Here is a 26,149-nt window from a genome sequence, read left to right as displayed (position 1 = left end):
AGGACTAGTTTATGGACACAATGACTGAAGTATCTTTATTGGTTTATATTAGTGAATAATACTGTTAAAAAAAAAAGAAATTAAAACACAATGAGGTTATTGAAGGACAACTAGTTAGTGTTGCTTCATTTATTTTGAAGTGTCCAGATTTATTTTTTTAAGAAATTGCTTTTAGAAGTTTTTTCTCTTGTCAGAGTTGCTAAACTTTAAAAATAATCAAATTGAATCAAAATATGCTAATTTTAAGAGAACCAAATCAAAACTCCTCTTTAACAAAAACCCCATGACTAGGAAGAAAAACAATATTGTTTCAGCTTCGGAAACCAGGAAATGATGGCACAGTCTAAGGAATATGTATATTAAGAAACATAAAATTAACATGGCAAGCAGATACCCTTACAACCGAATGCTAATATTTCAAAATAAAATTAATTTCTATCTCACTTTGCTAACAAAAGTCTTATTCCAGTGGCTGAAGTAGTGACACCTAATATCAGTTTGCCTGATTATTTCACATAACATCAAGAAAGACTTATTAAACCCTACCTAACAAAACAGAATAGTCAGCATAAGCTGGGTAATGAAGGTAGAAATGATAGCTTAAAGCTGGATCATGGGCAGTGAAACAAAGGGCTTGTGGATGTCTCGCTCTAAGAAAAGCCATGCTAAGGACCTGCCTTCATAATACGGTGTGAAATTGTCATTCTGGCAGGCTAGTAAGGTGTGTTTCACACTTGGAGAGCACTACCTAGCCAGAAACAGCAGGGCATATTTACATTACAGCAATTGTTTAATAAGGGGAATATAAACAAAGTCTTCTTCCTATACCTCTTAAAGAAATCTGATCTTTATGCAACTCTTCAGGAGTCTGAGGTGGGGAGGGGAAGGCTGTAACTTTTTTTTTTTTCCTTTGACTAAGTCATTTTAAGGTCATTAGGACAAATACTGTGGGAGTCAATGTTATCTGTGAGCTGCCTGACAGGCTCTGTCGGACAAAATCAAAAGCATATGATTCATAATGTCTCATCCAAGACACACTGTGAAGATACAGCATAACCTGAATCCCCCCCCCCCCCATCTTTCAGCAGAGAAAGTGATATAGGAAGGCAATTTCTGGAAGAAGAATTCCTTTCTCATGGTGCAACCGTCTCTCTTTGGAGAAGTCACTCTTAATTATAAGAAGCGCCCAACTGTTGTGGTTCTCCGTCTTTGGGGATACAGAGAGATGGCTTGCTGTCCAGAGATGTTGAAATCTGTATTGAATATGGGCTTTTGAAAGAAGAACTCTGCGTATGCCAAAGCATTCGCTACCCACAAAAGGGGTTATGCATGTGAATTTAACCCAGTGAATGGTTCCCCTTGTTAGAAACCCCATAAATTACTGCAAGACTGGAAGCAGAGTCCTAGGACACTTTCTGGTGTGGTCACAATTTCCTACTCCAGCCCCCCTCGGGTTTTTATCCCTGGCGAAAAGGCAAGCGGTGAACCTGGCGCACAGAACAGCTCGCCTTTCTTTGGCTTTCGTTTCGGATTCTGGTTTTTCCGAGTTTCGGGGATGGGATGCCCACGTCGCAGCCCGGCGGAGGAGCGGCTCTGCAGCCAGCGCGGCGGCTGCGCTCCCGCCGGAGCCCCCCTCTTTCGGCTGGAAACCTCCCAGCGCAGCGCCACCGGCCCCGCTCCCTCCCCTCCAAAACACCGCGTGAACCACAGAGCTTAGGAAGCACCAGATCATACTGCGCTCGTCAAAATACATTTCTTGGCAAAGTACCTGGTTTGGCTCCATCTAGTTCGAGGAAAAGTGGTCTATTAGGGTAAGTCTTTCACTTACCTAAAATTTGCTAGATACGTTCTTGCAAGGCCACATGTCGAATGTCCTTTCAAAGGCTTGTGCGAGAACATCTGTGAACCTCCTGTGTCAGAAACATCTCATCAACGGTATTAATCCCTTGCTGAACAGAAAGCGTTGCTTCTCTTGGGTTGGTGCAGAATCTAGCAATGTGAAAGCTGCAACAGAAATAAATCATGAGGAAAAACTTGCCCATAAAATCATTCTCTACAAGCGAGTAGCAATTCTAGACCTGACAGAGGATGCAAACAAAAACATAAATGAACCCATTAACATTTTAAAGTAGCAAATTGTTCTGATTTCAGAAATGGCACCAGCTTCTCACTGCTTTACAGAGGCCAATTGGTAGCAATAAACAGCAACAAATTACCTCACTAGCACATTCAAAAATGACCAGCCTGCATTTCCAGACCAGCACAAAATCAGGCAGATCTGTACCCGCTTGGGTCAAACCAAGAATGAGATTTCCCTGACACAAGGAGCAGCTGGCTGTTTGCAAACATCCAGCTTTACAGCAGCTTTTCCAGCAGGCCGACCTCCTGCAGCTGCCAACTGGAGGAGACCGAGAGAGAGATACTGATGCTCTCTGCCAACTCCTGGCTGGCAATTTTACTACACCACAGAAAACCAAAGCATTTTGTGAACTCTTCTTGTCCCACAGCAAGCCTAAGAGAGCTGAGGTGTTAATAAATACTTGAACATAATCGATCCTCAGGGTTTTGAGCATTAAAATTTAAAGGGCAGAAACCTGAAAACTGCTTTTAACGCACAGGTAGGCAAAACCTACCAACCAGTGAGCCTTTTCAGTGCTTTTTCTACTCCTCATACATGTGTGCTTGCAGCACTAAATTGCAATAGGATCACATCTAGGGACTAAAAAGACTGGCACACTGTCAAGACTATTTAAACTGCCCAGCTGGAGATGCTAGGAAATTGTGGCTCCTTCTAGGTTTTATCTGCTTTTAGCTGCCTGCCACCTCAAGAATCACAGCCCTTACGTACTCACAGCTTTGAATACCAAAGCCCCCTTTTCCAGCACAGAAAGCCTTGCCTGAGCTGCGATAGCAGTTGTGGCTTCAGCATCTACTCCCTGCCTTTTGCTGCTCGCTCAGACGCCCTGCGCTGCCCCTTCCAGCCCAGGGACCCAAGTGTGGCTGCAGCTGCACAGTGAGGTGCCTGGGGGCCCGACTGGGCTGAAAAGCAACGGTCCTCCCCTTCTCCCCACCTTCCCGTCGCTGTTTTGTGGCTGGATACATTCCCCAGGCTAGAGCCCTGCACCAGCATTGACAGTGGGGATCACAAAGAGGCACCAGCCGGAGGGCAGGAACAAGGGAGTTGGAATGGCAGTTGCTGAAGGGAATGACCGAAAATATGACCATCAAGTAACACCTGCAGAAAAGTCAGCTTCCTTCTGCTCACCCCCACACTAGCAGACTTCACGATCGCTCCCCAGGCCTGATGGAGTGAAACGTTTATTCCATAAATCCCAGCAGTGCCATGCCATGGTAGGGAGGGACACCCAGTCCATCAGCATTGCCGGCACCAAAGCGCAAAGCTGAACACGAAGCACCAGGGACTTCTGATACCAACGTATTTGGCACCCACAGGCTGTAGATGTCTGAAGACAGAGACAGCCAACAGGTGAACAGGCCCTTAGGGATCTACCTTTAAAGCTTGAGAGTCAAAGTGGTTCTTCTATCCTGTACAGGAGCAGCACAGGATCTCAAACTGACATCTTTAATTTAAGGAACTGCTTTTGTTTACCTGTCAAGTAGAAGACTACTAAACCACAGAGTTTCTTAGACCATCAGCAACATCTGTTCAAATCCATTCACCCCTAGGAAACCTATGGCCAAAGTACTGAAGACTGATACTACAGGATATGGCAAATTCCTAGTGCTCACCTTACTTTAGGATCTGTCCCTTACCTTCCCTCCTTTGCTTACTTAGGCATCGAAGCAAGCACTGTATTGCCAACACATTCCAGTGCAGCAACTTCATTCAATTCCACTATTTAACAAAAATCAGGAGAAAATATGACAAAAATCTCCTGTCACCCTACTTTTCATATGCAACCACATTCACTGATCAACAGTTGCATGCAACTCTAGAGCCAAGGACTGCTCAGGGGTCCACATTTCAAGGCAAGAAAAATTTTTAGATTCACATTGGCACAATAAATAAATATTACCAGCAGGCTATTTCTGTGAAAACATTGCAAAACCTTTTTTGAGAAAACAACTGCAATCCTTTTTCATCAATGAAAAATGTTTATTCTTCACATGCTTAGGAGCATTTTAAAGCTTGAATTGATGCCCCATATCCACTATTAGTCTAACTTTGTCTTACAGCTGTGAATTGCTTTCAGCATACTCAGCAAGTACCTCAATCTTTCTTGTTTGTCATTATACATCATCTTATTCATCTTACAATTGTTTTCCATTTTGGAACAACTCTGAAGATCAGTTTTTAACCCACTGATATAACACAATACAGTATTATCTCTACACAGAACACTGATTTTTGACAGACACTAATTCAATTTTGTTGTATACATATACAACAAAAATCTGACCCCTGACCCATTAAGTTCCCAAACTGTATAGTTTGCAGCTGTCTTTAACATCATCCAGCATTCATACTCAACTGCTTTTACTAAAAAGCAGTTAAAGAAATCTTTTATTTTCATCTCTTCCAGTAACAGTAAATTTAAAAAGATATTTGCTTTTTTAAAAATTGTTTTATTGATTTGTTACTCTCTATTTTAAATCTACTGATCCACAGCACACATGAAATGGTGTTCAATGACTGAGGGCTATTATTATTTTACAGGGCAATGGACGACATTGATATTCCCTGGTACAAAGGACAGGTTTTATGATAGGAAACAGTCACATGAAGCGTTAAAAACAAAAACAAAAAAAACCCCAAAAACATAAGTGTGGCATAGTTAAGGTGCTGAAGTACAGGAATTTAACAGCACCTTTCCAAAAGCAAAGGCTGAACTTAAAAAATTCAAAAAATACAAAGTATATCGGAGAAGATGTAAATTTAAAATACTGAGCAGTGAGAGATAAAGAACTGCAAAGATGCACACATTTCTGTTCCACCGAGTATGTTAGATACAAGACAACATCTTTGCTAGAAGAGAATGAAATATGTAGTACAGAGAAAAAGCTAAGACAGAAGGTGATATTTGTGGTAATGTTTACCATAGAAGGGTAAAAACATTTTCCAGTTAAAATAAAGAGTTTGGCATTAACAGAAAATGTTTGTAACATAGCAGCTTCCAAAGGTGGCTCATAGCTTGTATCCACTCATGTGACCCAGAAGAAACATGAAATAGAAAGAGGAGGCAAGATGTTTTTGAAACTGTTTGAAAATGAAAACAATGTTAAAATAGCAGGGATTGAGCAACTTTCATTTTTGTTTCAAGTCTGTGTTCTGCCAAAGTCACTTAAATATCAGGAATTGTTTGCAGAGCATAGCTGTTTATCAAGTAAAACAGGTAAAGAGGTAGCCCAAGGGTAGTGGGACTTTTGAGAGAGGAATGATTGGAAGAATAGTGCAATGCAAAACCTAATTTGCCAACAATTAATGTTTGAGTTTAAAAAAAACAAACCCAAACCCAAACAACAATAAGGGTTGTGGAATAGCTCCAGATAGTTTTTAAACAGATTAGGGCTGGGGCTCCAGACAGAATCTGCTCAAATTGAATGTTGGGGGAAAAAAAACCAAAGAAAACCCCAAAACCCACACAACAGAATCAAACAAAAACTACCAACCACCCCCCCCCGACCAACAACAAAAAACACCATACAGCCCCTGAAGTAAGGAGGCTGTGAATATGAATAATCCTTTGGGGTACAAAGGACCTAGAAGTTAACGCAAATATCACAATTTACTTAGCAAAAGGCAGAAAAGCCTAGATATAGAAAACAATTCTCAAAATTGATTTTAAAAGAATGGTCTTAGAAAAAGATGCCTAGCTTCATTGACAATGAAGATTATTAGCTTTAAAAAAAACACCACCAAAAGAAGTATCTGTCCTATTGATGGAAGAGCCATGCCACCCAACTTGTCTGATTTTTCTAGTTATTATATAATAAATTAAGGAATTACTCCCACAGACAGCATTGGGAGAAAGCGTTTCATATTAGACAGCCCTCATCTTTCCTCAGAAGAGATTTTTGTAGGGAGGGAACTGCTAATAATAAAGCCATATGCCACATCACATCTCTATCAGAAAGACATGAAAATCAGTTGTAGCTCTCAGTCTAAGTGATTTCAGCATTATTTTTAGTGTTTCTCCAGTGCCACATCTGTGTACAGCATTCTACCAACTAATAAGAAATGGCAGGTCGCTGCTCAAGGAGCCGACAGCCTGAATTAAACATGATGCAGTACCATACAACAAATGAGACTGGAAAGCTTTTTTTGAGAATGGGCTACCAGAACTTTAAAAAATAAGGAAGATTCTTTCACTAGCTACCTAATTAGTATTTTATATAGATACACATGTAGTCTTAAGAGTCTGCTGCTAGATTAACTTTTTTTAGTCACAGGGAATTAGCTACAGAAGTGCATTTTTGGGTTGAAGGGAAAGATGGTGTTGTAAAAAACAGACACTTAGGTGAAAAAAACACCAAAGCAGTTGTATAATGCATATATGAGCAGGGAAGATATTCCAGCCAGAGTGGAAATTAGCTAGTGAAAGATGACTAGGCAAAAGGCAATTAGTGAGGATAAAGCTGTAGAATGAAACCTCCAAGAGGAACTTTGAGCCTCAGGCATGGATGGTGATCACAAAGTTACAAGACAGGGTGGAAAGCAGTGTAACTGATGAAAACAAGAAGATAATATAGAAATCAGGAGATGAAACAAATACTATACCAGAGGAAAAAAAAACCCAAAGAATAATGTAATAGGAGAACGGTGTCCACAAGGCAGAATATAGCATCAGTGTGAGGAAAACAAGAAGGTGAGCTTATTGAAAAGGATGCTGAACGGAGAGACAGGCAAGTTGCAAAGGAATTTCAAGTTAGCTGCATTCAGTTTAGCAGCTCAGTTGTCAGAAGGGAAGTAATCATGTGTGATTTGAGGATCATTACATTGAAGGCCTTAAAACTGAAAATCCTCAGAAAAGGATTGAGATAGGAGGCATCAAGACAAACCTAAAGGGTAGTGAGGAATTACTTATTTAAAATCTGATGAGTCTGTTACTATATACATGATATCATATGTAAAAAACATACTAAGGTCTTATTTTAATGACCCACTGCATTTAGTCAGTATAAAGGCAGTACTTCCCTCTTATATTTTTCCTATCAAATAGGCTGCAACAAAAATTAAAAAGCCTCTGAAGTGCTATGCTTGTTTTACTTTTTATTACTTTAATACTTATGGAACTGTTGCCTCATTCTTGCAAGAGAATAAAAGCCTGCAATAGCGTACTATTTTTCCAAACTTTTTTCATACTATGATTATTTTTTTCATAGCTATTTTAGAAGACTGACTTTAAAGGTGCAGATACTTTTAGCATGAGTTAAGGGCTGCCTCCAAAGGCATTAAAGCAGAGTAACACCATGTGCTCTAAATTCATCCTATCTGTTTTGCAGGAGCTTTAGGGAAACCTCCCTTATATGCACACCCTTGGTCATACCAATGCAGAAGTTTTATTAGAAGACCATGAAATAGACTCAGAGCTGCAGCACATGCAACTCCCTGCCTTTCAAAGCTTCAGCTATTAAACCCAAAGAAGTTTTCAGGACTCTAGAGCTAGATGACTTTCTTCTAACACCTTCAAGAGCACAGACTCATCCCAACTGTGGCAGCAGAAAACTTGAGCCAAACATACAAAGGCCTTGTGCTGTAGGGTAATGGGAAAGGTAAGATGGTAAAATATACAGATGGGAGCCTGGACATCCACCTGGGCCTGGCAGAGAGCCTGTAGCTGCTGCTCAGTGCTCAGCTGTGATCAAATGACCACAGTGAAAAAAATACTTTCAAGGACCATATTCCAAAGCTTCTTGGACTGCACAGAAACCTCCTATTTTCCAGCAGTGATTTATACTCTTTTCCTCCTCTTCTGTTATAGTGTAGAGACAGGACCAATCTTCCCTTTCTCCTGCATGAATTCTGCTATCTCTGTGGGAAGAGGCTAAAAAAAGCTCACAAGAGCCAGTAGTGGGTGGAGCGATTCTGTTTTCATACAGTCTGTTGTGCAACAGCACCATCCAGCTGTCAAACAAAAAAAACCCCACAAAAAACATTAATGCCACTATGCAGATTTGGTCCTTGTACCACAAAGAAAATGAAGAACTACACCTATTAAACAAAACCAACCCACAGGTCTTTTCCCTGCTTCTAAACTGATTATATGGGTCCATTGTGTTATGTTTTCTGGGTTAGTACACAAGAATGTGCTTTAGCAAAACTAAGAATTCAGCAGTTTATTTCTGCCCAGTAAGACTGGCAGGCTAAAGCTTACCTCTGTTTCAGTGAAGCGTGGAATATAAGCTTTCAGGTATGAGGAAAAGACCATTATCTTTGGCACACAACCAAAGACAGTTAATCACACTACAAAAATTAATGGAAAAAACCTCAACCATTTCATACACAAGAGCACATGTTTTAGCTATCATAATTTACCACTCTTGAGCTTCAGTAGTGAAAGCAAGAACAGAAACCTCCAGTGAGGGTGAAAAATGATGAAAACTCAGACTTAACTAATGGATTACTCTTGAGAGGCATTATGATGTGAAGAAGAAAACTTCTTGCTTTCCAAGATTTTCCATAAAGCTGTGTTCTTTAAGAGTAACTATAAGGCATATGCAATGTAAATAAATGCATTCCCTACAATGGATGACTGATTACCTGAATTAAATCCACAAGGTCACTGCTTAAATTTCCCTCAGTTCTTCACTAAACTCAATTTTGTCATAACACCAGCAGGGAGCTTATCATGTGTGTCCACTGATGATCAAGTAGTCTAATATTAGACTACTGTTCTTGCATTACATGTGCCTTAGTCTGTCCTGTGATCCCACATTCTTGTATCGTTTGATACTTGAAAGCAGGGAATGCATCTCCTTTTCTGACTTTATGCAGTCCAGTACTAGTTATCTACACTCTACAAGCAGTACAGGGTTATCTATTAAAGTCTAAAGATAAGTCAATCATCCTGTAAAGAAAACAGAAACAGTGCACACTTTCCAAGTAAATACTGGCAGGAAAAAATTGTAAATGCAACAATTAACCTAGGAGAAAGGGAATTTCTACACTCAAAGAAAACTTGAAAGGAAAACTTAGGATAAATGAGATGACTTTAAGGAACTTCAGCTTATGCAAGGAAGAATCAGCATAATCACATCAAAGAGAGATGCTATTTTTCTTGCATAGAACTAGAACATACAGTAGATTTTAATGTAAGCCCAGAACACAAAAGCACAGCAACAGGAAAACAGCAAGCACTAGAATAGTAGCTAAAGCCATCAGAGCTAAGAACATGCCCAAAGATACAGCAAAGGTGCAAATGACAAACCTGTGCCAAGTGGGAGAGAAGGTGCCCTTAGACAAGCAAGGCAGCAAAACCAGAAGAGTCCAGAGAGACACAGACCTAAGGAAAAGGGGACAATCAGCTCCCCCAAAACTGCAGATGAACAGGAAGATCAAATAGAGGCACGGCCAGTGGGGAAGTAGTATGGCTAAGTTTGATGAATGAAAACAAGTTCTCCTCTCACTAAGACTGGGAGAAGAGAACACAAGACCTTCAAGAGGAGTGCTGTTAGAAAGTCATTGCAGGACTACCTGATTAGATCAGAGACAGAACAAAGATAACTAGAAAAAAAAAAGTGTTGCAATGAGAACAGACCAAAATGCTCATATTGGTAAAAGAATTGGTGCCAAATGGGCAAAAAAAGGCAAGACTGGTATGTAGGAGGGTACTGGAAGAAGGTGGCAAGGAGATGGTAGGCAGGAAAGAGCCTTTGAATCTATAATGCAAGTTTCTTCTCTGTTCCACACACACACAAAAGAAAAATGTCAGCAAAGTTTGAATTCAAAGTGCAGAGAAAGTAACTTAAAATAAAGAATCTGATGATCTTGACCAAAGAAAGTCTATTTCCCTCGCCAGGAACTGACTAGAGAACTTGTAACATGGCCTGGAGGCTGCACAGCTATGCTCAGAGAACTGCATACTCAGAAGGCATAGAGTTACACACTCGTTTCAACAACACAAAAGGGTATGATCAATCCAGTTCACAACTCAGATGTATAAGGAGAACAGGCAGAAAGAAGAGGAGGAGGAAAAGCAGATCTCCATTAGTTACTAGGCAGGTCAAATAACAAGGGGGAAGGTGGAAACAGCATAAAAATCCTACTAAGCATAGAAATAGGCCTCCAGTGGAAAGAAACAAGACAAGCCAGACAGAAGGAGAAACAGGAAGCCAGGAAGTCTTTCCAAAACAGTCTAAATAGAGAGACAACACTTTTACACCATCCTCCATGAGGTCAGCCAGAGTTCTGCCAACTCAATCGCAGTAAGTCCTAAGGATTTCACATGGAACTTGAGCTCATGACAGTGGTTTTTCTATTTTACCACAGGGTGCAAGCTTTTAAGCCAGGACACCAGAAGGTAGTAGAGGTAAGAAAACAGTGTTTCCACTAGACGGCAACCCATTTACACTTATTAGTTGTTCAGTTTAGTTAATGAATCAATCTTACTTAAGATTAGAGTACCTGTTCAAACTGAGCTTTGTAGTCATGTATGAGTAAGCATTTCCAAACCCAGGGCTTCAGCTGTCCAGAGAGTCTTAGATAGATGTACTATAGTTAAACCTGCCATGTCACTCAGAGTATATGTTTACATGTCTACAAGCTCCCCCTGCCAGAGACGTATCTATTTACTATCCACAGAGGTACTATTCAGTTCAGACCTGAGGAGTTCAGTTCTATCTTCATCAACCTCTCTAACCTTGTAACAAGCAAACCTTGCAGATCTGATTTATTGCAAGCTTCTGCTCACTGATAAGCACAGTGGCAGACCTAATGACAAGCTTGTTGGATTTGGGATTTTAATTCATGAACAGTCTTATTTACACCAGGGACACAGACTACAACTCGATGTGCAAATAGCGGTAAGATCACACATGGTAATTCCATGCTATCGGGAAGAATAGCTGGATACAAGAAACATGTTGCACATGCCAGTCTCTCAACCTGCTCCATCCCTAGAACTACACTGCAACACTCACCAGCCCCCTCTTTTCAAACAGATTTTCTGCAAGTCCCATTAATTTTATATTTAGCATTTCACAGCAAGTTAGTTTCTACTTCCAAAGTGTCTAGACATAAGTTGTGTTGATACCCATGTCTTCCAGTGAGAGGCCAAGTTCCCATGACAGGGAGTATGAATAAAACCAGTAAGTCCTATCCGAGAAAGCTCACACATTTCAGAATTTAAGAGCTTATTTTAATCCAAGATATGGCAACTGTAAAGTCCAGTTCATAAAAGGGCAACTTGCTGCCAATAAGTCTTCATATGTACAGTCAACACAGTCAATCAATGCAAGTTTCTAGTCAGTAGGGCTTCCCCATTGATTCCAACATTTTCTTTCTCTCTTCTGCTGAGGGCATCTCTGGTTTCACACCATTTCTTCTCCTTTGCATCATAATGTCATGCTGAAAATAGAAGACAGTGACCATGAGAACACAGATCTCTCAGAAGCCTCTGCCTCTGAGCTCCAAATGAATAACATTCTTTAAGAGAAGTACTTTTCATATATCAAAAGCCAGATGCTGATAACTAAATGTACTAGTATTTAACTGAAGATATCAGATAGTTTACCTTGCTGCTTCAGAAGACAGTGAAATTACAGTATTCCCATTACACTATGTCAGACTAATGCACAATTGTCTGTAAATAGTTTTTTGGTAGTTTGTGCAAGTATTTAAAGGCTAAGCTAAAAGACTCTTTACTACTGTGGCATAAGGAAAGAAAACAGCAGAGAACAGTTTATCTGTACATAGCTGCTTATGATACTTCTCTACCACAAGAGAGAAGGAAATAAGGACACCACCAAATACAAATGAACGCTTCCTAAGCTCTATCTTAGGTTAAAGTAAATGTGACCCAAACCAATAGAAAAACAGATGAACTTATCTCACCTCAGGATTTTTTTCGTTATATCCATTTAAAACAGAACTTATTACTAGAAATATCTGACTCAAATTCAGAGGGAATCATATCGGGTACTGCAAGAACACTGACTCACAATTTAAGAGGGTAAACTTAGGAGAGCCAAGTACTTTGATGTGCATCTGCTTAAGTCTTCCAGCAACACATACCAAGACTACCCAGGCCTGTAAGTCACTGTAAAAACAGCAGCAGTCAGTACCAGCTAAGTCTGAAGAGTTCAGAAAGTGTGTCAGATGTACTTAAAGCAAAGCATGGAGTAAAATTTAGAGAATCTACTGTGCTTACCCAGAATTTTCTGCAGCTTTTGTACTGCAAAAAATAAGCAGTACACATATCCTTGTTATAGTTGTTGTCATCCATACATTTTGTAGAGGCATCTGTTTCCTTTAACAGGGAAAACATACTTCAGAGCTGAGGGAAGTTACTGTACTCAGTGTCTAAAAATTCTAACAAGTCCCACAATATCTGTGAAGATATGAGGCAGCTTCTCAGATTAAAGAATACTATCAAAGAGAGCAAGGGAACATCTATCACAAAGTATAATCAGTAATTCCAAGCAATGACTTCATTTAGAGATAACAGACATTAGTACTCTTTAAATATTAAGGATAGAGTCCACAGAACAGTTGTTTACAAAGATGCTTGGTATAACCCACAAAAGTCTCTTAAAAATCAACCAAGCTTGTCTAACCAGGATTTCAGGCTCTGATTTTAAGAACAGAAAATTAAAGAGATTGCTCTCCTGTTTATGAGGAATTGCTCACTATTTCACACTTACTCTAATGGATGATATTCAGCTTTTCCTGTCTTCAGACTCTTTAAGAAACTTTTTATGCAAAATGTCAATGCAAGAGTGCTATCCATTAAAAAAAATCCTTGAGAAATTGCATTATTTAACACTAAAATATACAAACAGAAATTCCAGTTTGATCATCTTACCGCTACACATGGATTTATATCATGGTCTCTAAGCTGTTGTGCATGCCTGGACATTCTAGACAGATACTCATACCTTGGCGAGAAACAGAAAAGAAACAGGTTAAGTGTCTACTTCTGGTAGTAACTCAGGATTAAGTCTGAACTTCAGCATGTAATAAAGGCCTTCCAATAACATATGCAATTTGGTTGTCTTAAAAAAAAACCAAACAAACCACCACCACCAAACTTCTTTTGCAAAATGTTACTTCAAAAGCACTAAAAGCAAGACAACTCAGTCAAGTTTAGCCTGTCACTGAGACCGCTTACTCCCTGATAAATTCCTGCAGAGAATAGAAATAGAGCCACTGCAGTGACTCTCATACCAGCCTGTCATACTGTTGACAAAGTGACCGTGTCTAGGAGAAACAGCTCCATAGAAGCTGTTCACAGCCAACACACCATAGACACTTCAATTAATAGTGTGGGGGAGCAATGTACAAGTAAACTTCTCCAGATTTGTGCCTACAGATCACATCTGTACCTTCACTGAGCTTTCCCAGGTGTAACAAGTGCCCAACCATCTCCAGTGTCACTGTATGAGATATTTAACAGAAAAAGAAATGGTTTCACTGCGAAGAGGCACCAGACCCACTGCTTATGACAGCTTGAATCACATTTTTCACCAGTTTAGTTTGACACTGACTCTAGGAACTGTAAGCTTGAGAGACACAGAGTTCAGTGCCAAGAACCTACACTGATCCAAGATGATGACATGAAGATGAACAGCAGACCCTCATTCCCGTTACAACTTCCCATACATTGCCTCTGGCAAACATATGGCCATGCAGGTATTTGTTCCAAACAAATACTAAATCTAACCAAAAATAAATTAATGTTGACCAGATGACTGTTTGAGCCAATGCAAGCAGAAATACAGGACTGAGGAATAGAGCGCTCTTTTGCAGCAAATTAAAGTACAGCTGACGAAGGAAACTGTGAAAGAACATCCGTGCTCTATCTTGTTGGGGTTTTTTTTTCCCCCTAAAAACATTGCTGCTAATTCTAAACTTAAACCTGTTTCTGTTCACATTAGAGATTGGTAACTCCAAGCCTACAGTAAAAATCTAGTTTTGCTTGATATCAGCAAACAAAAACCAAATACTGCTCCTAGTAGCTCATAGACAGAAAACAGTGTTTCAGATGAAGTTTCTTCTTTGGGTGAGAGTAAGCTATTCAAGGTGAACAAGCCTTAGATTTTACATCCTGTGCAAGTATATGCTCCTGATGCTTGGAGTATTTTTTGCATTCCACGTGATCCTTTTCTGCAAATGGGCCTTTTAAAGAACAGCACCAGGAAACCCTTCCACTTTCTTCTGCGAACTATCCAGTGTTAAGTTAACTTTACAAGCTAGGCAAATGGTTGCTTTTTTTGTGGTTGCAAGAGGATTTTTGATCAGGTACTTCCAATTAAAATGGAAACACAAGCACGCAGAACAACAGCATCATCCCAGACTTGGGGGGTGGGGGGGGTGGGGGTGGTAAAAGAAAACAAAAGCAGCATATCACAATGCCTCCACCGACACAATGTTTTTAGAGGTTGGTTTGTGTCTGTGTTATAAATCTGCATTTCATTGATATTAGAGGTGTTAGGTACCACTTAAGCAGATATGCCTCAAGGTGTACGGTATGAGATGGACTTCAGCCTTACTCTTTCTCTGAAAAAGTATTCGGGAGTCATAGGATGTGTCATCAGTGTTCGTTATACAAACTGCAATTAACATTTTCAGTTTGATTACACTACCAAAGGCTGCAACCGTGCCCAGTTTAAGGAACAAGGCACACAATACATCAAATACCCACTTAATGAACCGGCAGTTCAGGTTCTCATGAAGCTGCTTAGTTCAGAGCAGACAAGCGCTTAAACGTACTTAGTACTACCAAAAAGGTCTGATAGCTCCTGCACGTGTTCCTCTCTCCCCCTCCCCGAAGCACTTCAGGATTGGAAACATTATCAGCTAAAAGGGCAGGCAGGTCACACCGAAATGCTGCTGTGTGATTGAACCAGCAGTTGGGCAGGAAGCGAGCTTCCCCCCCCAGTTTCTGCACATGCAGAGGCTTCCCTTCCTGCTTTCAGATTACAGGTCAGAGCCCAACCACAACCAAAGGCTTGTCTATTCCACAGTTCTTAATTATGCTTTAACACATTAACAGTTGTAAACTGTACCACAGAGAAATACACTTGCTGCTAGCACTCTTTAACCCTAGGGCTTTTTCAGTTCATAAAACCATCAGGATATTTTTCTATAGGCTCCCTCCCGTTGAAAAGTGTTTTGCTTTTTTTTTTAAACACATATATCTATACAAAATTGCCAATTACGCTGCAATACAGACCAGCTCATTAAACCTGAAACCCTGGAGTGAAGGCCGTACACAAATCCTACGACTTTTGCCGCTCTTACAGCGGGACAAGCGGGGGGGCGGGAGGAGGCAGCCGGCGGGTCCGGACGCCCGGCCCCGCCGAGATGCCTTGCCCGCCTCAGCCTCCACGAAGAGGGCCGGGGGGCAAGTCAGGTGCAGAGGGGGGGCCGGCCCGCGCCGGTGAGACGCCGGCGCCCACCACCCAGCCCCTGCCTTCCCCCACCGGCGGCGGGACGGGACGACGCGGGACCGGAGGAGCCCCGCGCCCCCTTCCCCCCGCGGCCGCCGCCGCCGGCCCCTCTCCCCGCCTCGCGCGGGGAACGGCCGCCGGTGCGGCCCCGCGCGCAGCCTCCCCTCAGCACCACCTGCCGCCAGAGCGCGGTGCCCGGGCCCCGCCGCGCCGCAGCCCGCCGCCGCCGCCGCCGGGCCCCCCCGCGCCGTCTCCCGGCCAGGCAGGGCTCCCCCCAGCCTCGCGGGCGGGCGAAGGGCGAGCGAGCCTTCCCTCCGCCGGCGGGGAAGGGGAAAGCGGCGCCCGGCCGCAGGCACGGCCGGCGGGCAGCGCGGGTCGGCGGCGGCGGCACTCACCTCCGTCCCCGGCCGTGTCCGCGGGAGCCCCGGGGCGGGAGGGGGCAGCCCGTCTCCAATTCGAAAGACGTCAGCGGCTCGGGCAGCCCGCTTAAGTACGGGCGCAGCCTACCCCGCTCCCGGCCTCGCGGCTCCCCCCGGCCCAGCGCCGCCGCCGCCCACGCCCCGGCGGCGCTGAGTGGCAAGGCCGGGCCGCCAATGGCGGCGGCGGCGGGCCCGCCCCGGCCTTGAGCGGCGCCTCCTTCCACCAACGGGGCGGGCGGCGCGGGCCGCAGGCGCCGGCGGCGGGGCGCGGCCGCGGCCCTGACTGACTGGGGGAGGCGTCCAACCCGCGGTGCGTGTGGGCGGCGGGCGGTGTGGGCGCGGCGTGTGCGGCAGGCTGGGCTGCACCGCAGCGCATACACTACAATGGCTGCTGGAAAGACGGGAAAGCAAACAATTTCCAGGCCCGCCGCGTCCAGCCCGAAATATGGGGAAAAAATTACAGAAAAATCGGAGAACACTGTAAAGGGTGGAAACGGGGCGCAGAGGGGATGCTGAGGCTCCCGCGGTGAGTCTGCTGCGGGTTTGGGGGGCAGGCGCCGGGGTTTAGCAGGGAAATATCAGGGTTATTTAAATTATGAAGGGGGAGGAGGAGAAGGAGGGGGGAGAGGAGAGAGGAGCAGCGAGCAGTGAGGAAAAGTTTGTGTTAACCATCCCTCCCTTCCATCCCTCTCCCCCCATCTCCCGCAGCCCCCCACCGCCCCGCGTCGGACCCCCCCGGAGGGGAAGAGCAGGGGAGGGGAGGCGAGGCGAGCGGTGCCCCCCCTTCCCCTCCCTCGCAGGGAGAAAGAGATGATTTTCAGAAAAAACCTCTCTCAGGAGTTTCCTCCACTCCTCCCCTCCCTCCCCGCGGCGCTATGTTGGTTCGCGAGCGAGCGGGCGAGGCAGCGGTCTGCCCGGGGGACGGCAGGAGGGCGCGGGGTGCCCGCCGCCGACCCCCGCGGTGGGCCGGGGCCGCGGCGGCGGCGCGGGGCAGGGGCAGGGGCAGGGGCAGGAGCTGCGCGGCCGCCCCCTCCCCTCCTCGCCTCTCCGGAGCCTGTGCTGTGAATGCAGTGACAGCGGCGAGAGCGGCGAGAGAGGGAGCGGAAGACATTAGAGACCGCGGTGCCGAAAAATGAGGGAAAAAATTAATATAAATTCGCCCCCCGCCTCAAACGGGCCGAATTTCGCACAGAAATTTCCCCCGTGGGCCCGGCTACCCGTGGGGTGTCCCCCGGACCTGGCGGCCGCGTCTTTGGGGGGATCCGGAGGGACTTTGGGGCACTCGACCCCCCTTCCCCGTCGTTTTTTGGACAAAAGTTTTTTTTTTCGTAATAAAGAAACGAATTTGCCTGCTCTCCCCCTCCGAGTGGCCCAGAAGCTTTTCCCTTCCCCATCGGTGTGTGTTTAGAGAAAAGTGTGAACCCAAGTAAGTGCGGAGTGGTGTTGCATTGGGGAGGGGGTTTTGCTAACTGAAAGCAGGAGAGATCCGGAGAGAGAGAGAGAGCGAGCGAGCAGGGACAGCTTGTTGTCAGTATCATAAACAACCAAAATGGAGGGAGAACTGAGGCATATAACAAAATAAAAATCAGAAAAAAATGCCAAAAAATACCTAAAAATCGGGGCTGCTCCCCATTTTCTTCCTCAAGGTAACAGAATAAAACCCGTCTCTTCCCGAGACCGTTTTAAGGTTTCAGGGAGCAAGGAGTTAATATTTATTATTTTTTTTTGTTGATGAATTCTTTGGAAAGGCAAAAGCCTCTTATCACTCGCCACCAACAACGAGAAAACGTGAAAATCCCTTTCAGGAGAGAGAGGTAGGGGGAGATGATAGTGCAGAAAGTGCATAACTTGGGGGTAATGCGGAGTGATCCTAGATAAGATAAATGCTGTATGTGCTGCTTTATAACTTCCTTTTTTAATGCTTTTTTTGTGTGTTTGGGGTTTTTTGGGAGATGGGGGCTCCTTTCTTTTCCTCTGTCTTTTTTTTTTTGCTTTCTTTTTTTTTTTTTTTTTTTTTTCGGACCGGAATGTAATGCCTTTGTAGTGTCACTTTCCTGATCTAATTAGGATGTGTGAGGCAAAGAGTAAACCTTTCCGGTTTATAAAGTGCATTTTCGTTGCCTTTGAATTTCAAGTTTTCCTGGTGGCTCCCTCCTCTATTTAAACTGGATTCTTCAGAGGAGTGTGGGGTTGAGGTAATGCTCCATAGGGAAAGCACAGAGGGCTCAGGGGCAGGGCACCTTTTCTGCGGGTGGTTGCTGATTTCCCTGGCATTTTCAGTTCACCTGCTTGTCTCCTACAAAGAATGTATTCTGCAGTCTCCTCGTTTTATTTATATAAAATAATGATGCCTCATCTCGCCTCACATTGAAGTTAATGCGAAAGTGCTGCTGATGTTGGTTCCACGTGGGATCAGGGACATAGCAGGGCATTTTAAAGAGACAGCTTCTCTTTTCCTAGGGTTATCATCACCTCTGCAGCACCTCTGCCTCTAGCAGAGGGATGGTTCGTTGTTTTTTTTTTTTTTAATGGAAAGGTATTAAATCGGCCCTGGTCTGATAAATTAAGGCAGGATGATAGGGGAAAACGTGCAGATTCGTTTGGATCAAAGCAATTCTTTTGTGTGTAGCAGGTCTTCAGGGGAGTTTTCTTGGTGTGTTAATTAAAATGCTGTGTTTTGGAGAGCGTTTTTTGGAATGGGTGTTGCAGAAATGAAATAGTCTCAGGTTGTTTAATATTAAAATCTAGTGCTGTTCTGCTAGCTATGAATTCCCAAGGACGAGACCTATGTGCATAGGGCAGATTTACAGACATTTTGTAAAAGTTGTGAAGTGCATTATTTTTACTTTGAATAAATTCAGTTCTGTTGGGGACATGTGAGTTTGTTGAAAAGTATTGTAGAGCTTGTTCTATACTTAAATCTTCTGAACAGTCCCAAAAGGTTTTGAAAATAGTGAAAATAACTGTAGGTTTTAATTGGCCAAAGTAGGGGCTTTTTTCAAGTACACCTTAGCTGTGTAATTATAACATCACTTGGAAGAATTGTGTCTGGCTGTGTTTAAAAAAAGAAAAATCATCCTAACTGTGGTCTAGTTTCATGTATATGTGTGCATGTGTGTGTGCGTGCATGCATGCTTTTAGCATGGGTTCTGGCTGATACAGTTTTTTTTGCTTAATTTTTAACTTAAATGTTTAATGATGTGAAATGCTCTGCTTGTCGCTATTATCTCCTACGTATTTTAATTTTCAGTGAAATATCCTATTTAAAAAATCAGCATCACCTCTTAACATGGCAATTTGATATCTTTATGAGAAGTTGTGATGTTTCCTTTACATGTGCCTTGTTTTTGTAGTCTCTGTATTTAATTCTAGGTTAAAAACTGTACACAGGTACATGGTTCTTGAGAGGAAAGATGGAGTACTGAACCTGTAGGGAGGCTATTTCAGCAAGTGTTCTGTTTGAACTTGTGGAAAGTTGAGTATCAGTTGTGATAGCCCTCTGTGTTGAATAGGATGTGTTGCAAATGATCTGTACCTTTTCTGCGATTGTGACCAAAGAAGCTGTTGTACAGTAGTTGTTGACTAGGATGGTCTTGTGGTTAGAGATTTTGGAAGAAATCTCAAAGTTTTCCAGTGACTCACAGTTGTGAAAATTAAATCACTTTACTCTTAGGCTAGGAAAAAAGGTTCATTAAGGAAGAAAGATAAATCAGTTTGTATAAAGGAATGAGATTGAGCACTTTTCCAAAACTGTCTTTTATGGTTTAGAGATCTCTTTTATAGTTAGCAAGAATTCATACTTCAAGGTTCCTTTCCAAATATTTCTTACACTGATCTCTTCTTTTTATTGACCAAAGAAACATTATCCTGAAATGAATAGAAATTTGATAAATTAATAGCAGTGTACCATTGTTGGTATTTTTAATGTACCAGGGTAGATAGATAGTAGTAGATGTGCAGAACTAACTTTAATAAACTAGTTAATGGTACTGAGAACAAGATTTAAGAACTCTTCAAATACTGTGTCTGTGACCATCAGTATGAAGTGTTTAATGCATTACTACATTTTTACCTAATGAAGAGCTTCTAAATCATTAATATTGTAATGCTGAAAATAGGTATAGGCACTGGTAATAACAACATCAAAGAAACACATGTTGTGGAGTATCCTTCTTGACTTACAGTTATGTATTACAGAGTAAATTCAGTGTATCCACCATAGTACAAAATTCAGGACATAGGGAGGAGAAAGAGGAAAGGGTGTTCTCACAGAATTTGATAGTCTTCTAAACTGGGTTTAATTTTAAGGTATAATTCATATGGTGATAATAGCAGAAGACAAATGTTGTTTAGGATTGTTTTTTACAAACTTACTTTCTTTTTGTAGAAAACTGAATTCTTCTTACAGGGATGATGTGGTGTTTAATAAAAATAGAAGTAACTTTCAAAGCTTCCTTACTTCTGAGAGTTAAGATAATCTTCTCTATTATATGTTGCTCTGATTCTGTATATGATTCAGTATGATTTTTTCAAGATTTTCTTAAATTAAAACACCTGAGGAAACAAATACTGTAGGCAGTTGTTGGTAAAGTTACCCTAGGTTTTTTTAGGCAAACGGGGGGGCTGTAAATGTATTAAAATCCTTCTCAGACACTTATCAATCCTATTAAATAATGTTTAAAAGTTAATAACTACAGTATTCTAAAAAGGTACAGCAAATACAGGAATCTAAATTGACATGCATTCAACTTTTCTTGAATACTTAGTTCAAGTGTGTCTCTTGGTGTGCAATTTTCATTTAGTAATTGTCCTGAAAAATGAGTTTCCCAATGTAGAACTTTGAGATTTAAATTAAGAAACTTTTTAAAGGTTTGTGTAATTCCAAAAGGCACTGTATACAAAGCGCAGCCACTTCTAATGGTCGTCCATCTCTGCAGCTAGTCAGTCAAAATGGTGCCCTTAACTCTCCCCCTTTCAGGGTAGTGCATGTGTTTTAAAATTAATGGGTTAAAGAGGGCACTGCTTATGTTCTAAATAAATCACTGTTTGTAATTGTTCAAGGTTATTTTGTTAAAAGAGATGTTTTACTTCAGAGCCTAAACCACAAATTTTTAAATTTTGTATCTGTAACCTCTTATATCTTTAAAACCAGTTTTTGTCAGCAAATACCTTTTGGGAGGGTTCTTGAACAAGTTTATCTATTTACCAAGGGGAGATATTCTGGAAAATGTGAAATACATTAGAGCAATTACACCATTCTCAAGTCAGTGTAGAGTTAAAAGGAGCTAGCAGCCACCACCACTGAAGTGATAGGGCAGTTGCTTTCAAGGAGGTGTTCTCCAAGTATTTGCTACTAGTGAGGCTTTAGCTTGCATTGCTTTTGGAAGAAATGTGCAGTATCAATCCACTGAACCATTAAGCATCTTTAACCAATTACCAGATGTTTAGGTAGCCTTAAAAAACTATTTAAAAATAATTCAAATATTAGAACAAAGTAACATTTTTTAATTGATCAAATGTAAAATGTTTAAATTTCTGAAATGTAGGGGATTTTTTTTTTGCATTTATCTGAGCATTTTGATAATAGAGAGTTGTGTATTTTTCCTGCTAATCAAAAAATCACATCTAGAATTTAATTAAATTTATATTGATTTTTAAATTATGCAAACTTGTAACTTGAATGTAAAGCATTGAATAACTCAGTATAATCACTTATACAGCTGCCTATATTTTATTTTTAATTTTTCAAGGAATATAGTGACCCTTTATCTGAAATTGAATAGATTGCAGTTACTAATGCATTTTAAATGAACAGTTGTCCACCAAGCATCAAATGCGAAAAATTCTAATTGTACACAAGTTATGAAAACCTAATATTGAACAGAACTGGTCACCATTACTGCAAGCTCAGTTTTACTTTTCTTTAGATTGGCTTGTTAAAGTATTTTTTGTCTACTTCAGTATCAGTGTTCACCTGTTATTGTCTCATCTTAGAAGGATGAATTAGCAGAAATTAATAGAATTAGAGGAGGTTTTTAAATTTTTTATGAGATGTAACCTGCTTTTAAAAACAGTTACGTGATAATAGTTATAAAGGATGGGGCCTTCTCATAGGATATATTAAAATTGTTAATATTTAAATGGACCCTACATGTCTTGTAAACAGTTACTGTAGGATCACAGCATTAAAATTAACCACTGTACATAGCAGGGTTTTGAGATGACTGCATAAGTACATACTTGACAGTGAAGAGTGGGAAAGCTTATATAGTAATTCTCATGTTGAAGGAATAAATCAGTTTCCATTACAGCCTTCTTTGTAATTACTTATGTCCCTTTTGTAATTCACTGTCTGTCCAGAGTGTAGAGATACCTTTTCAAATACATTAAAATACATGGCCAGAGTAATGGGCTATTTTACGCATGCCCAACCCTGGTGGTTTTGATAGACTTACAAGGGGGCACAAAGAGAATAGAAGATGGCCCAGTGTGCCTGATTTTTTTGTTTTGTTTGTTTAAAGGAAAGGAAAGAGGGAAAAAACCCAGGGGTGAACTAGTATAAAACCAAAAAGTGAGACAGATAAAAGAAAATTAATGTAGACAAGTGTGGCTATAATACACAGAACAGTAACTCAAAACTCCAAAGTAAAATAGCTCAAATCAGCTTTGAGAAGTCAAATGGGAATCAGGAAAGTAAAACCTAGAATTGCCATTATATGCAATTAAGAAATAACTATGTATAGGAACTTGGAAATATGCAAAAAGTGTCTGTTACAGTAAACTGAATTGCTATAATCTTCTTTTGCACTTAATGTGCTAAATTCCTTTCTCAAAGGAGAATATCCCTAGAAATCAGATTAGAAAGTGTTTAAAGGGAATTATTTGTCAAAGTTATTTTTTTACTAAGGTTAGGATAACTAATAATAATCTCTTCCATATTGCTGTAAATAGTACTTTATTTGATTTCAGTTAACCATGCAGGTTGTACATAGACTTACTTACGTATTGTACAGGTAATTTAACTGGTAGCCTGACATTGTATATCACTAACTTTCACCCTAAAAGCTTTTCTTCATGGTTGTGGGTCACATTACACTTCGGAGACAGCCAAATCTGAAGTATTTCTCATGAAGTAAGATGTAGATGGTTATTTGTCATATGCACGTTTACTGTGAGTTGCCAGGTAATCAAAAAGCGAGGAGAATGTCAGAAAACTTAACCTTCCCTCTTCATTTATTGAGTATGTATTTGTATACTACAGGGTATCAGATTTACTAGTGCATGAGTTCCCTAGAAAACCCTGCAAATCATCTGATTCTGAATTAATGAGATCTCATTACACTAAATGTTTGAACAGCAGAAAGACCCTGTGTATGCAAATCAGATTTTACTGTCCCAAGTGCTTGTCACTTCTAATAAAATTGTTTATTGTGTGGTATAGGTATTTATCATGAATGTTACATTTATATGTAATATAGATACACATACACACATATTTTAAGGAAACATCTGGCTATTTAGGGAGAATGTCATGTCTTTTGAATCAGTTGTGATATAGGGATTTATTTTTTTTTAAAAGAGACCTTTTTGAAGAAAAGGCAGAAAGAGAGATTCTGGCAGCTTACTATTAAATTTCAATCAAGCCTGTATAGTTAGTAATAAAACATTTACAAGTTTGTAAATGTTAAGTTTCTTCAAACTCTTACTGTCATGTGTGGAATTTTCATTTATACCAATTGTTCATTTACTACAGCTGCCTACATGCAAGGCTTAATAATAATACTGTATTTATCACATGGAAGTATAGATACAATATAAATATGCAAAAGTAGAAATTGCCTACAACTGTTCTTATGTTTTTGTAAGATGATACACTAAAAAAGCATAAATTTATGGTGTTAGCTACCTGTTATCAGTTACTGGTGCTCTTCCCCTCACAAGTACTTTAAGAAGAGTGAGTATTAAACTAAAATAAAACAAACATAAAATTCTGTCAGGGTTTTGTGCTCTCTTTAAAAGCTAAACATAGACATTGTTCAAGCTTATTTTGTTCACTGGAAGTTATTGTGGTCAATACACGCATAATTTGTTTCATCTAGGACACTAGGAAACAGTGAACCACATAGCTTAGAGAAGATCTTAGACATAGCTGATCACAAAACATGCCAGTTAATTTGAATCTGTAGATTTTTTTTTCCTTCTGTGACTTGACAGTTTTCTTTAATTCCTTTGAATACTGGGATTGTGTTTAGACTATGCGACTTCTAATTGTACCCCAGCACAAACATATAGCTTATGGCTATATTTTAATCAGTTTCAGAAAAAGTAATAAAAATATTATTGCATCTGTCAAAGGATGGTGTTGCTACATGCTATTTTAAATGGTGTTTAAGTACAGTTATAAGCATACCAGTACAATGAAATCAGCTCTATTCCTAAACAACAAAGTTACATTATTTGTTACTTAAAAAGTTAACCGAGAATCATAATATGTTAATTATCCTAATTATTCAGGCTGGTTTTAATATGTGTTGAAATTGCTTTAAAAAGTGTATATGAAATATTTATACCAAACTCGTTTAATTTCTCATTACTTGTAAAATGTAATGTTTTCCCAGTTGTAATTTTAAAGGGGTTTTGTTTTAGCTGTACAAGTGTATCCTTTTCTTTTGGATACTCTCTTCTGAACCCAGCAGTTCTTTCACTTATTTAAAACTCCTTCATTCTCTCAAAATGAATTTGTGTCGCATTAAGTGTTGATACTGATCATTTTTGTACTACAAAAATTGTGCTGAGGAGTACTGTGGAATTAACTTGTGCTGATGATTCTACAAGTATAAAAATTGGGTGTAGAGTAACATGGGAAACATAGTCATAATGGTATTTGGATGATGGGAATAATCCCAAACTGGATGAATGTTAAACTAGCCTATGAGGAAAAGATGTCAGGTTTTGTCAGCCTTGTAGTATTAATCACATATGTGGTGTCACTGTTTCTCATAAGAAACACTCAAACACACTCCTAGCATCCATTGCTGTAGAAGGCAAACAGAAATCTAGATTACACTTTCAGAAATTATAAACTATGAAATAAGTTTCTTGGAAAAAAACATGGTCTTAGAGATCTCCCCTGTAGTATAATATTATTTTACTTTTGAAAACTTGACCACTTCAGAGTATTTGAGAACAAGTAAGTTAAGTCCATCTTGAGTAATACATTTCTAGTACAGTTTTTATCTATGCATCATGTAAAACAAACTTCTTACTCTTCATTATACTTAAATATTTGTACTGAAAGAAAAGTGCATTTAAGCAGTTTTTAACTGCATTGATAACTTGTTGATTTGACTGGAGTAGAAAGGTGCTTTAGTTTGGGGAGGTTGAATATGTACTATTATTTTCTGGTTTTCTGTAGTTTGCCTAATAAAAATACTGAACATAAAATGAGACTGGATCTTTGCTCAAGCCTTGAGTGAAAAGGGAGGTGTGGTCAGGAAGGGGCTCTGATGACTTAAATTACTGCCCCTCAGTCTCTCAAAATTATTTAAATGGTATGAATTTGTGATTTCAGTCACACAGTAATGTTGCAACCTTGAAACCGATAATATATTCAGTTATCTTGAGATGAACTCCACAATTCTTCATTGGGCAGATTCAATTCCCTAAAGGTTTTATCTGAATAAGTGCTTGAGTATTGCTGTTTGTTCCAGTTTTCATCAGGAATCAAGCCATAGAAAGTCCCTCAATTCTGAGCAAACCCTCAAAGACTTCATGGATGCCCTAAACCTTCCCTATTCCTGTCATAGTTATTAAACTGTGGTTGAAGGTCAAATAATCCTTTCTGCTAAGCATCTGACTTTTATCATAAAGGAGATAGTTTGATATTTGGTGGTAGTTTTAGCATAAAGGTTTTATGTAAGTAGCTTAACAAAAAAGCTTAAAGGCAGGCAGAAATTCACTGTCAGGTTGCGAGTGTTCTGTAACTGTTATGTGAAGTAGTACTTAAATTGCATTTGTTTCATTGAGATAGTAAGACTCATAGTTTGAAGAAGAGAGAGCTTAACTGAGTTGTTAATTCTCCATTCCCAAATATACGTAAAAATTTGCCACCACTTTGTCTGCCAACAGTGCTCTGAAGGTTATCCATCCATGTATATGTG

The 26,149-nt window shown here is 40.6% G+C and overlaps 2 protein-coding genes across 3 annotated transcripts in view; one reads left to right on the top strand and one right to left on the bottom strand.

Moving 5' to 3' along the window:
• Positions 1-16: 16 nt before the first annotated feature.
• Positions 17-16,123, bottom strand: CHCHD7 (coiled-coil-helix-coiled-coil-helix domain containing 7). Its single transcript, XM_075023317.1, has 6 exons — positions 15,966-16,123; positions 12,984-13,056; positions 12,330-12,428; positions 10,586-11,527; positions 1,829-2,004; positions 17-1,253 (listed from the first exon to the last, which is right to left on the bottom strand). The coding sequence occupies exons 2-4, from the start codon at positions 13,035-13,037 to the stop codon at positions 11,426-11,428; spliced, it is 255 nt and encodes an 84-aa protein (XP_074879418.1). The 5' UTR covers positions 13,038-13,056; positions 15,966-16,123; the 3' UTR covers positions 17-1,253; positions 1,829-2,004; positions 10,586-11,425.
• Positions 16,124-16,286: 163 nt separating this feature from the next.
• PLAG1 (PLAG1 zinc finger) overlaps positions 16,287-26,149 on the top strand; it is a 49,076-nt gene continuing 39,213 nt past the window's right edge. For both annotated transcript variants that reach the window (XM_075023315.1, XM_075023313.1), the window contains exon 1: positions 16,287-16,515. The gene's annotated coding sequence lies outside the window, so the exon portion shown is untranslated. The remainder of the gene's footprint in view (positions 16,516-26,149) is intronic.

Source organism: Buteo buteo, chromosome 3 (assembly GCF_964188355.1).
Source record: "Buteo buteo chromosome 3, bButBut1.hap1.1, whole genome shotgun sequence".
Taxonomy (NCBI): domain Eukaryota; kingdom Metazoa; phylum Chordata; class Aves; order Accipitriformes; family Accipitridae; genus Buteo; species Buteo buteo.
The sequence above is the reverse complement of the archived record's forward strand: the minus strand, read 5'-3'. Positions and strand labels throughout refer to the sequence as shown.

Bases quoted from the DNA above. Each gene is read 5' to 3' on its own strand.
- CHCHD7 (XM_075023317.1), bottom strand. From the start codon at position 13,037: ATGTCCAGGCATGCACAACAGCTTAGAGACCATGATATAAATCCATGT. The intron at 12,429-12,983 runs GTAAGATGATCA...TCCCTGTTAAAG, and splicing joins ATATAAATCCATGTGTAGCG to GAAACAGATGCCTCTACAAA. The intron at 11,528-12,329 runs GTAAGCACAGTA...TTCTATTTTCAG, and splicing joins AAAGCTGCAGAAAATTCTGG to CATGACATTATGATGCAAAG.